Source organism: Esox lucius, chromosome 2 (genome assembly GCF_011004845.1).
Source record: "Esox lucius isolate fEsoLuc1 chromosome 2, fEsoLuc1.pri, whole genome shotgun sequence".
Taxonomy (NCBI): Eukaryota; Metazoa; Chordata; class Actinopteri; order Esociformes; family Esocidae; genus Esox; species Esox lucius.
This window is the reverse complement of record NC_047570.1, coordinates 8,744,362-8,757,030: the sequence shown is the minus strand read 5'-3', so window position 1 is coordinate 8,757,030 and position 12,669 is coordinate 8,744,362. Positions and strand designations below refer to the sequence as shown.

The 12,669-nt window shown below is 41.6% G+C and overlaps 1 protein-coding gene across 1 annotated transcript; it reads left to right on the top strand.

The window, feature by feature from the left end:
* Positions 1 to 214: 214 nt before the first annotated feature.
* Positions 215 to 5,530, top strand: pop4 (POP4 homolog, ribonuclease P/MRP subunit). Its single transcript, XM_010891418.2, has 7 exons — positions 215 to 320; positions 563 to 615; positions 1,644 to 1,864; positions 1,955 to 2,032; positions 2,145 to 2,206; positions 4,009 to 4,110; positions 4,209 to 5,530. Exons 1-7 carry the CDS (start codon positions 314 to 316, stop codon positions 4,343 to 4,345), a joined length of 660 nt encoding a protein of 219 aa, XP_010889720.1. The 5' UTR covers positions 215 to 313; the 3' UTR covers positions 4,346 to 5,530.
* Positions 5,531 to 12,669: the final 7,139 nt, after the last annotated feature.

The following is a 12,669-nucleotide window of genomic DNA, read 5'->3' as shown; positions in this document are numbered from 1 at the left end:
GCTTAAAAAATTGCAACACGAAGAAGTGCTTCCGAGCCTGTGGGGTAAAACGATTTGCCGGTCATTTTAAAAGAATGCATAGGTTTTAGTTAGATTTTTTTTTAAGTAGTCATGATCTAAATTTTGTATCCACTATGTTTCGGTTTTATATTTGTAATTAAACCCCGCACAGTAGGTGGCGGCAAACCACCCTTTTAACGAGGTTGTAGCCTGACAATAATATCCCAAGAAGAAGCTTGTGTTGCGAGCCTGTGTGACACATGTAGCCTACAAATCTAGCTAGTCAACGCGTAACGTGCCTACAACAAGAAATATGGAGGGTGAGTTTCCTTAGTCTAATATGTTTTTAATGTCTAAAGGAAACCGCTAGCTATACTTTTACTGAAATATATTACACATAATTAAAATACTAGCTTCTTAGCTACCATGTGGCTAAATGGCTAACCTACTGTAACCATGTAGTTGACTAAATTTGAGTCTGTGTTGTTCTTAGCTTACTACATCAATCACACTGTATTGGGCTAAGATGCTGACTGATAGAAGAACATTTGTTCTCTTCTAGGACTCCTACGAGCTAAAATACCTTCTGATCAGGGACACATTTTGGGTGTTGTGGTAGGTATTCAAATGATGTGATGTTTTCATGCTAAATAATCACCTTTTCGCTAAGTAGGCACATAACCAGAATTGTACATGGTGTCGCTAGTGGTAAACAACATAAAGGGTATGAATATTCTAAATCTATGCAAAGGTGTCATGCACTTATCTACAGTGGGTGGTGAGCTTGTATGAGAATGGGATAGGAGTGTTGAGAATAAACTACATTTTAATTTAGTAAGCCTGAAAGGGATGGTTTGTCCAAAAATCATATTTAGTATTATTAGCATCGTACAAATCAATGAATGAAAATGGTATGTACCGCTATTGCAAAGCTGCATTGCAAGAGAGAACCTGGGTCACAATCCATTTGAAAATGACTGCTCAGCAAAGGTCCCCATCCAACTCGTAGGAGCTCTAGCTATTTTGCAAAGAAGAATGGGCAAAAATTGTTGTGCAAGGCTTCGTATAGTCTTTTCCAAATAGACTGTAATTGCTGAAAATGATGCCTCTAACAAATATTGACTTAAGGGGTTTAATACATTTGCAACCAATTATTTTCTGTGTTGTGTTTATTTATTTGGGTTAGGGTTAAACTTTTGTGTTTATCTTTGCCAACATTCCTAATTAAATTAATTTTGATTACATATTGTAACACAATAAAATTTAGAAAAGTTAAATGGGCGTGAATACTTTTGAGACTCTTACAGATCATTAAGTTTACAGCTCATTGTAAATAAGAACGTAGCCCATTTCAGCTTCTGAAACTTGTCTTTGTCAGTCTAGCAATTAGAGCGCTGGGCGTGAAACCAAAAAACTTGCTTGTTTGGATCCCGAACTAGCAAGGTGAGAAACCTGTAATTAATGCCCTTGAGCAACCAACTTCGCCATAACTGCTCCATAGATGCTGTCAATGATGGCTAATCCCTTATCCATCAACTCACACACAACATTTTTAAGAAGAGTCAGTGCTTTGAGTGCATATGTTTGCAACCTAGCCAGTTGTGATATTTTGCTTAGATTGGTCTGTTCTGGTCCCCTTACAGTCTCAAAGTGAGAAGCACGCGGATAGGTTCACAAATGCCTTTCTGAAGAACAGCTTACCGGGTATGTGCAAGACAGAAATCGACAAGTTAATGCTTCACAAGGCTGTGATTCTGGACTACTGTAGAAAGAAGGAGAAGAAGACTAAGAAGAAGACCAAAGTTCTCAGTGCAAAACAGAGGAGGCAGATGAAGGTCTTTCAGCTGAAACCAGAGCATCAAAAGTTTGTACTACCATCTTTTGCTCTAAATCATAAAAGGTGCCCATATGCATTTTTTCTGTGTTTTTATTTGGGCATTTTTCATTTCCACAGATATGAGCTTTTCTTGCCATTGCATGAGCTATGGAAGCAATACATCAGAGATCTGTGCAATGGATTGAAGGCAGAGAGGTAACAGATGTTTGTCTTGACTTGCGTATGGCCATGTTTGGTTTTAGTTTGCTGCGTTCCCTTTGGTTTCTCTCAAATGGTAGATCCTAAGGAAATGACATCTGTGTTGCAGCAACCCACAGACAGTTCAGCAGAGGCTTTTGAAGGCCGACTTTCATGGTGCTGTTCTCACAGGTGCCGTTCTCACGCAACTGTCACTACTGAAGCTGGCATGTCAATGTGTTCTTTTAAGTTTTTCTCCACTTACAGTTGTGCTCATAAGTTTACATACCCAGGCAAAATGTTTGATATTTTGGCATTGATTTTGAAAACATGACTAATCATGCAATTTTTTAAAAATGTTATTTAAGTCTAGTGATCATATGAAGCCATTTATTATCACATAGTTGTTTGGCTCCTTTTTAAATCATAATGATAACAGAAATCACTCAAATGGCCCTGATCATAAGTTTACATACCCTTGAATGTTTGGCCTTGTTACAGACACACAAGGTGACACACACAGGTGAAAATGGCAATTAAAGCTTAATTTCCCAGACCTGTGGCTTTTTAAATTGCAATTAGTGTCTGTGTATAAATAGTCAATGGGTTTGTTATCTCTCACATGGATGCACTGAGCAGGCTAGATACTGAGCCATGGGGAGCAGAAAAGAACTGTCAAAAGACCTGCGTAAGAAGGTCTATACCATCTTTATTACTTTATAAAGATGGTAAAGAATATAAAAAGATATCCAAAGCCTTGCAAATGCCAGTCAGTACTGTTCAATCACTTAAGATTTGGAAAATTTGGGGGCCTCTTGATACCAAGCCAAGGTCATGTAGACAAAGAAAGATTTCAGCCAAAACTGCCAGAAGAATTGTTCAGGATACAAAGAAAAACCCACAGGTAACCTCAGGAGAAATACAGGCTGCTTTGGAAAAAGACTGTGTGGTTGTTTCAAGGAGCACAATACGATGATACTTGAACAAAAATGAGCGACATAGTCGATTTGCCAGAAAGAACCCTTTACTGCGCCAACGCCACAAAAAAGATTGGTGACAATATGCCCAACAACACGTTGACACGCCTCACAGCTCCTGGCACACTTTAATTTGGAGTGACGAGACCAAAGTAGAGCTCTAAGTCACAATCATAAGCGCTATGTTTGAAGAGGGGTCAACAAGGCCTATAGTGAACAGAATACCATCCCCACTGTGAGGCATAGTGAGGGCTTGCTAATGTTTTGGTGGTTTGTGAACTCTGAAGGCACGGGGAATCTTGTGATAATTGATGGCAAGATGAATGCAGCATGTTATCAGGAAATACTGGTAGACAATTTAGACATGGGACGCTCTTGGACTTTCCAGGACGACAATGACCCTAAGCACAAGGCCAAGTTGATCCTCCATTGGGTACAGGAGAAAACAGTTTTGGAGTGGCCATCACAGTCTCCTGACCTTAATATCATCAAGGCACTCTGGGGATATTTCAAACGTACGGTTCTTGCAAGACGACCAAAGACTCTGGATGACCTGAAGGCATTTTGCCAAGATGAATGGGCAACTAAACCACCTGCAAGAATTTGGGGCCTCATAGACAACTATAACAAAAGACTGTACGCTGCCATTGATGCTAAAGGGGGCAATACACAGTATTAAGAACTAAGGATATGCAGACTTTTGAACAGGGGTCAGTAAAAAAAAAAAAGACCAACATTTGAATGTGAATCCCATAAGATATAAAAGACATGTTTTGCCCGCTCACTCTTGTTTTCTTTACAAATGGTACGTATATTGCCAGTTCTCCAGGGGTCTGCAAACTTTTGAGCACAACTGTAGGTAGAGTAGGCCAATGGGGAAAATGTATATGGATTTTCACAAGTCGAAAGTAGGAATAGAAAAGGGGGGTGGGTGTTTGTATCCAATGTTTAAGCGGACATAGTTAGCACGTCGTTAGCACAATGTACATAATCAGGTCTGCTTTCTGTGTGAAACAGTGGCCAGGTCCAAATGCCCGTCGTACATTGGTGCCACGGGGATCCTGGTGCAGGAGATGAAACATGTGTTCAAGATCATAACTGCAGAGGACAAACTCAAGGGTCGGTACAGTACGACAAGTCTCGCTACCTTTTGTTAAGGCTACCAATCATTCTCCCTATTCTGACATCCTGTTTATTTATCTCTCTGTTTCTTGCAGTCATACCCAAGCGAAATAGCGTTTTTGCTGTTGAGATCGATGGCTTTGTCTCCCATATCTACGGTAGCAAGTTTGAACTCCGCTCAAGCGAACGCTCTGCCAAGAAATTTAAAGTCAAAGGAACCATAGACCTGTGATGATGCTGATTCTCTGGGGGCGGTAGTCTGGTGGCCAGAGCATCTGACCAGTAACTGAAAGATGGCTATATTGAATCCAATCTCGTGCTGGCGAGATGAAAAATCTGACTGTCTGTGCCTAAACGAGGCTGTTAACTAATCGTTCCCAGGTGTTTTTTGCTATAATACCAACTGTTTTTTCAGTAAACCTATCTGGTTCAATGAGGGTGAAAGAAAAGACAAAGGCACAGTAACCTATGCAAATGACTGATGAGCGATGACCTGCACATGGAACTGAGTTTATTTAATTATATGTTAACGATTGGATATTGTTTATGTACCACATAAAATGATAGTTCAGTTTTTTTGAAAAACACTACCCATGTCCACAAGGTGGCGCTAAATCAGTTTCCACTGAAACAAAAAATACACAGTGCTACAATTTCAAAGATATTACAGTTCATATAAGTAAATCAGTTAATTGAAATAGATTAATATGGCCTTAATCTATGAATGTCATATGGCTGAGAACACAGATGGAAAGTTACTGGGATGTTTTATTTCAGCTCTTGAGACATGGAACCAACACTTGTGTTTACGTTTCTGTTCAATGTACTTATGTGTACAGCCCTGGAAAATATTTCAGTAAAATAACAGATTAACACTGTCCTAAGTTTGCCCAGCTTATTAACACTGCTGGTGAACATATCCTGCTGCATTGGTTCAAATCCACCCCACTGCATTTTCAGCAAAAACTCTCCTCACTTTCCCCTCTGTCACAAAAATAATGAAAATGTCCCATATGTATATTTTATATATATGTATGTGTGTGTTTCTTTTTTATTAGTAAACATGTTTACAATCACTTTTGTAAGAGTGCAGTGGCAAGACAATACAAGTGTACTTTGGAAAATCTGAAAAATGTGCCTGTTCTGGTTGTAGAGTTAAACATCTTGTCAACATTTGGGACTTTCCAAGCTGGCCTACTTAATTTTAGAAGCAGCTGACGTAGTTTAATAGGTGAAGGTAGGTGAGTGGAGGTAAATTATTCACTATTGTGATGTTTGTATTTTAAGGTTGTTGACTTGAGACATTATATAGGTCAACCCTGAAATAGAATTGTTAAGTTTTGGAAAGCTTGATGTATATTTTTTGTGTAATCTTAGTTATTAAAGGGATTAATTTATCATTGCACAATACAACCAAGACAGCGCTGCCTATTGTAAAATGTTATTGTTGTGCTAATCACCCTTCACTGAATGTATGACGTCAATGGATGAATGTGCAATACTCCCAGATCAATGAAAATGTAATTAAGCTATTATATAAACATAATACAAATGATATAGGCTACTTACCACATGTGTTACTGTTTTTCAATAGGAGATTCAGCTTATTGTCTAGGGTAATTCATCAAATTTAAATCGAAAATGTATATCTACAATATTTTATTAGGGAAAGAGTAACTAAATCGCCCATAAATCCTATCGTCTCTCTTTGAATTTTCTCTGCTTATTTTACTGAAGATTAATATTTTACAAATGTATTAGGCTAAATAATTATTCACAAAATGAAATTCCAACGATATTTTGTTTCTATCTTTTTCTAATAACTCCTCTCCATTTGTCGATAATTTATTGATTTCAACTATAGAGAAATATTATATGCCTGTTATCTAGGAGACTAGAGCTATGCATTGGCATTGAGATCAACTCGATAGCACCACTCCAAACCGCGGTAGAGACCTGCGAAGATGCTGTTCACAGCCTATTCACAACCTAGTGTTTTTCTATTAGCTCATTTCGGCTTTTCGATAACGTTTTTATGTCACCTATAGAAAAATCCTGTATGCCAATAATCTAGAAGACTAGACCTAGGCAATAGCATTGAAATCAACCCGATAGCCCCAATATTGCGATTCACTGCCTATTCATTTCGGACCTCTTCTTTTTCTATGTATTTTTTTTTTGGTCGTTTTTTAGTATGAGACTTTCAATACAAACACATTCTTGTATTTTTGTCATTCATAGAATATTCTATATAGATCGATAACGACCTAGTAGATGAACTGATGCTCTGGCTGGATGGTGATGCTGTGGTGGAGAATGTCCATGCTAATAGGGACGATTCGTATGCTAATGACGCCAACCGGCGTTCGGCTCTGGCGGTTATAGAGGGTAAAAAAGGCCTGGCGGTTCTAGTGTTAATGTGCTTCTTCTTGAGCCACTCCTTTGTTGCCATGGCCGTGTGTTTTGGGTCATTGTCATGCTGGAATACCCATCCACAACCCACTTTCAATGCCCTGGCTGAGGGAAGGAGGTTCTCACCCCAGATTTGTACATAGCCCTTTCCATCGTCCCACTGATGCAGTGAAGTTGTCCTGTCTCCTTAGCAAAAAAACACCCCCAAAGCATGTTTCCACCTCCATGTTTGAGGGTGGGGATGGTCCTCCTCCAAACATGGCGAGTTGAGTTGATGCCAAAGAGCTTGATTTTGCTCTCATCTGACCACAACACTTTCACCCAGTTCTCCTCTGAATCATTCAGATGTTCTTTGGCAAACATCAGACGGGCCTGTACATGTGCTTTCTTGAGCAGGGGCACCTTGCGGGCGCTGCACGATTTCAGTCCTTCACAGCATAGTGTGTTACTAATAGTTTTCTTGGTGAGTATGGTCCCAGCTGCCTTGAGATCAATGACAAGATCCTCCTGTGTCATTCTGGGCTGATTCCTCACCGTTCTCATGATCATTGCAACTCCACGAGGTGAGATCTTGCATGGAGCCCCAGACCAAGGGAGATTGACAGTGCTTTTGTGTTTCTTCCATTTGCGAATAATCGCACCCACTGTTGTCACCTTCTCACCAAAATCAGCAGGGGGTCAAATAATCTTTCCCTCACTGTACATGCCAGTCTTGTCAACAATTGTGTTGCTCATTGCAACCATTCGGCCCAATGCTGTCAGGGACCACATCTCTGCACTGTGAGCCCTTTGCTCTGAGGATGGTCAAACTCTTCACAGGTGCTGGAGCTATTTCAAACAACAAGAAACAATAGATATGAATGATGTTCTTGCCAAGTAAGCCTACTCTGGAGTTTTGAGAAGTCTGGGGGAAATGTTAGTTATCCCACAAGATGCGGTTATCTCTATTTGCAACAGTGATCAAATAAGTGGGCCATAAAGATGGGCAACATGCAGGAAATTACAGATATCGAGTTAGGTTTGGTTTTCATGCCAATATAATCACTTAGCAGATGGTGCATTATTCATAATACAGAAGTCCTACATTTCAGAGATTGACATTGTCTCCCCACAGTATTTAGCGTGTTTTCTACTTGCATTCTAATAACCTCATGCTGTATACTCATTGTTTATATCATATTATACTGTATGCTCACAACCCATGCCAGATATACATTGGTGCCGTGTATTTTGTCTTCATAGTTTCTGACAGCAGAACATTTACACAATTTTTTTTTTCTCTAACTTGATCTGTCTTTTTGCCAGCAGGACATCAGTTATAGCCTATGTCCTAGGTAGTTCAAATGCATTAAAATCTTTCAATTTCTTTGAGGTTCATTTGAGTTGCACTGCCTGGGGGGAAAAAAACAAGTTTGTTGATACCGTGGGACACATTCAAACCCCTAAGTAGTATGTAGTCCATAGAGATTATCAGATCATAAGGGGTTTTATTGCCAAGTAAGTTTCACAACAAACAAGGAATTTGTTCTGGCTGTTGGTACGACAGTTAATTCAAAAGGAATAAGGGCAGTAACAACAAATAAGAACAGTGGACTGAGCATAAAAATAGTAGACTGCATTTATAAATTCCTAAAAAGTATATGTAAGGTGCAAGATTTTGTCCAGTTGAGGGTTGTATGTATGTGGGGAGGGGTAATAGATTTGTCCAGTTGAGGGTTGTGTGTATGTAGGGAGGGGTAATAGATTTGTCCAGTTGAGGGTTGTATGTATGTGGGGAGGGGTAATAGATTTGTCCAGTTGAGGGTTGTGTGTATGTAGGGAGGGGTAATAGATTTGTCCAGTTGAGGGTTGTATGTATGTAGGGAGGGGTAATAGATTTGTCCAGTTGTATGTAGGGAGGGGTAATAGATTTGTCCAGTTGAGGGTTGTGTGTATGTAGGGAGGGGTAATAGATTTGTCCAGTTGAGGGTTGTGTGTATGTAGGGAGGGGTAATAGATTTGTCCAGTTGAGGGTTGTATGTATGTGGGGAGGGGTAATAGATTTGTCCAGTTGAGGGTTGTATGTATGTGGGGAGGGGTAATAGATTTGTCCAGTTGAGGGTTGTGTGTATGTAGGGAGGGGTAATAGATTTGTCCAGTTGAGGGTTGTATGTATGTAGGGAGGGGTAATAGATTTGTCCAGTTGAGGGTTGTGTGTATGTAGGGAGGGGTAATAGATTTGTCCAGTTGAGGGTTGTATGTATGTAGGGAGGGGTAATAGATTTGTCCAGTTGAGGGTTGTGTGTATGTAGGGAGGGGTAATAGATTTGTCCAGTTGAGGGTTGTATGTATGTGGGGAGGGGTAATAGATTTGTCCAGTTGAGGGTTGTATGTATGTGGGGAGGGGTAATAGATTTGTCCAGTTGAGGGTTGTATGTATGTGGGGAGGGGTAATAGATTTGTCCAGTTGAGGGTTGTATGTATGTAGGGAGGGGTAATAGATTTGTCCAGTTGAGGGTTGTGTGTATGTAGGGAGGGGTAATAGATTTGTCCAGTTGAGGGTTGTGTGTATGTAGGGAGGGGTAATAGATTTGTCCAGTTGAGGGTTGTATGTATGTGGGGAGGGGTAATAGATTTGTCCAGTTGAGGGTTGTATGTATGTGGGGAGGGGTAATAGATTTGTCCAGTTGAGGGTTGTATGTATGTAGGGAGGGGTAATAGATTTGTCCAGTTGAGGGTTGTGTGTATGTAGGGAGGGGTAATAGATTTGTCCAGTTGAGGGTTGTATGTATGTGGGGAGGGGTAATAGATTTGTCCAGTTGAGGGTTGTATGTATGTGGGGAGGGGTAATAGATTTGTCCAGTTGAGGGTTGTATGTATGTGGGGAGGGGTAATAGATTTGTCCAGTTGAGGGTTGTATGTATGTAGGGAGGGGTAATAGATTTGTCCAGTTGAGGGTTGTGTGTATGTAGGGAGGGGTAATAGATTTGTCCAGTTGAGGGTTGTGTGTGTATGTAGGGAGGGGTAATAGATTTGTCCAGTTGAGGGTTGTATGTATGTGGGGAGGGGTAATAGATTTGTCCAGTTGAGGGTTGTATGTATGTGGGGAGGGGTAATAGATTTGTCCAGTTGAGGGTTGTATGTATGTGGGGAGGGGTAATAGATTTGTCCAGTTGAGGGTTGTATGTATGTAGGGAGGGGTAATAGATTTGTCCAGTTGAGGGTTGTATGTATGTGGGGAGGGGTAATAGATTTGTCCAGTTGAGGGTTGTGTGTATGTAGGGAGGGGTAATAGATTTGTCCAGTTGAGGGTTGTGTGTATGTAGGGAGGGGTAATAGATTTGTCCAGTTGAGGGTTGTGTGTGTTTGTGGGGGAGGGGTTATAGATTTGTCCAGTTGAGGGTTTTGTGTGTAATTGGGGAGTGGCCTATAGTCAATTTGGTCCTGCGGCATGTTCATGAGACCTACTGCTGCAGAAAAGAAACTGTTCTTGGCTCCCCAGTCAACTGTGTTGAATGTTGAGAAGATACATAAAGGCATGTGTAATGAAAAGGAATTCTGGCTGGGCCGAAACACATTTCTCATCAACAAAGGCACATGTAATGCCTTACTAAAGCAGAACCCCTGCAAAGCAGCAGGCCTGACAGTGTCTCCCCATCCACTCTAAAACTAGTGCAGATCAGCTTTCTGCTGTGTTTACTGACTCCATCATCACCCCAAGAATCACAGGACTTCACGACTACAGACCCGTCGCCCTGACCTCTGTGGTTATGAAGTCATTTGAGCACCTCATGCTGTTCCACCTCAAGACCATCACCGACCCTCTACTAGACCCACTGCAGTTTGCCTACAGAGCCAACAGGTCTATGGACAACGGAGAGAGAGAGAGAGAGAGAGAGAGAGAGAGAGAGAGAGAGAGAGAGAGAGAGAGAGAGAGAGAGAGAGAGAGAGAGAGAGAGAGAGAGAGAGAGAGAGAGAGAGAGAGAGAGAGAGAGAGAGAGAGAGAGAGAGAGAGAGAGAGAGAGAGAGAGAGAGAGAGAGAGAGAGAGAGAGAGAGAGAGAGAGAGAGAGAGAGAGAGAGAGAGAGAGAGAGAGAGAGAGAGAGAGAGGAGAGAGAGAGAGAGAGAGAGAGAGAGAGAGAGAGAGAGAGAGAGAGAGAGAGAGAGAGAGAGAGAGAGAGAGAGAGAGAGAGAGAAAAGTTGCCTACTGAGCAATACGCGAACAGCAATGAGCTCAACACCTGAAGGCCACAACGAGGCGGAAATACAACTTTTTAGGGATACTGATCCATTCTATGACAAAACCCTTAATAGATAACCATGGACACACTGACACTCGTCACCATCTATATCAATCGATCCAGCACAAAAATATGACCAATGCACGGACCAGCACCACAAAGGCAGGATGATGAAAAATGCTTTCACTCACCAAGGCTGAGGGCTCACTTGAAGAGAAAGGTGGAACGGCGGTTCTTCGTCCCATGGTATTGCGAGTGAAGGTTTTTACCCTCTGTAGATGACCACTAGCAGTGTTTTATTATGAGTATCCTGTTTTATACTGTTATTTCATGGGACTTTTATTTTGACATTATGCTATCTGCATGGGGGACTAATCTCTCCACGCTCTCGCACACACACAAAAAAATAAAATAAAAAAATAACAGGAAGGCATGGGAAGGCACGTTACAAGACGATGCACGTTCCAACCGCCAAGTTAAGTTAATGGCGGCAGCCTTCCCTGGATCACCACTCTTTAGCACCCTTTGATATGTGGAGCGAGGTATGTGTTTCATTGTAATGTACTATTTCATATAAATTAATTTCATACGTTCATTTCACATGATACCTGTTGCCTGCTATGCTGTTATCAATGTGATGCTAGCTTGCTAAAGTGCATTTGTCAAAGGAAGAGCGAGCTGTCAACCAGCTTGGCAGCAATCAGGTGGTCACATTGTGAAAACCTCTGCTCCACCTGGGAGATGACTGTGTCGCAAGCCTTCTTCATCACCGGCGCTGTGTTGGTTACTCGTCGGCCTGGCTCGTCTGTTCCATCGTGAACGGTGGCATATTCTGGACATTCTCCTTGAAACAGTTGAGCGAACTGCTTATACCAGATGCATCGATGCTCCGTTTTTGCAGTGTAGTATAAAACATTACATTCTGGCATAAGGAAGAAAAAAAATTCCACCAGTTGCAGAAAGGCTCGGTCCCGGAGTTATTTGGACAGACCGTATGCCTCACTTATAGTGGCCTCATCCCATCCCGGTTCTGTGCGTATGTCCTCCATACACAGATGCAGCGCAGCGCAGTTTTCCCAAACTGCATTGACAGTTCTATAACTCAATGACAGTTCCATCGTACAGCGGGTGGCCTTGGAAGGCGTCTCTGTGTTGCCTCAGCGTCACTGTGTTTGGTATCTCCTCCCAGTAGACTTCTATACAGTCTAACAGTTCGTTTTGTACAGATGTCCCTTTGAAGATGGGCTGAGCGTCATAGTGCCTGTGAAGTCTCGAATCGCCCTCACACACAGTCTCGAAAATGCATCTTCCAGGATTCAGGGAGTCCATCGGCAGTGCAGTTTCACATTTTCCACGCAGTTTAATACGTTATCATCCGACTGAGAACGTACCTGTTTTCCTCCACCTGTTTGTTATGCTGCTCAATGGAGCGCCTGTATGCACTGTCAACTTGGGCTGCGACATTTACCCTTCCAAGTAAGAACAATTTCACAGCATTTTCCAGATTACTCCCGTTTCAAATCTTTGTAACCCGTCCTCGACCAAATACCATCTCCAGAAGAGTGCCTTCTTTTGTATGCTAACCGTTAGCCACTTTTTCTTCAAAAACCACTCCATGTTCAACCCGCAGTTAGTTGTCCCAGGAGTTTGAGTGATTACAATATCCCGTGGCTGATGGGCACCAAGTCGCTTTACTTCAAGTTTTTACTCCAAATTAAGGGTTTCAAACCGGAGCTCGAGTATGAAATCCACTTAATTTTCTCAAGTTATCTGGCGTTTGTGAAGCTAACAAGCTAGTTAAAACAATCTACCCTCCTTGCTCTTCTTGCCAACTAATGTTGGCGCCAGACAGACAGACAACCAATCAGCGTAACGAAATTACGCTATAGTGGGGCTACCGGCTGTCAGCCCAACTTGGCATCAAT

Coding starts and splice junctions, on each gene's coding strand:
- pop4 (XM_010891418.2), top strand. Junction 2,033..2,144: donor AATGGATTGAAGGCAGAGAG/GTAACAGATGTT, acceptor TCTGTGTTGCAG/CAACCCACAGACAGTTCAGC. Junction 4,111..4,208: donor TGCAGAGGACAAACTCAAGG/GTCGGTACAGTA, acceptor TGTTTCTTGCAG/TCATACCCAAGCGAAATAGC.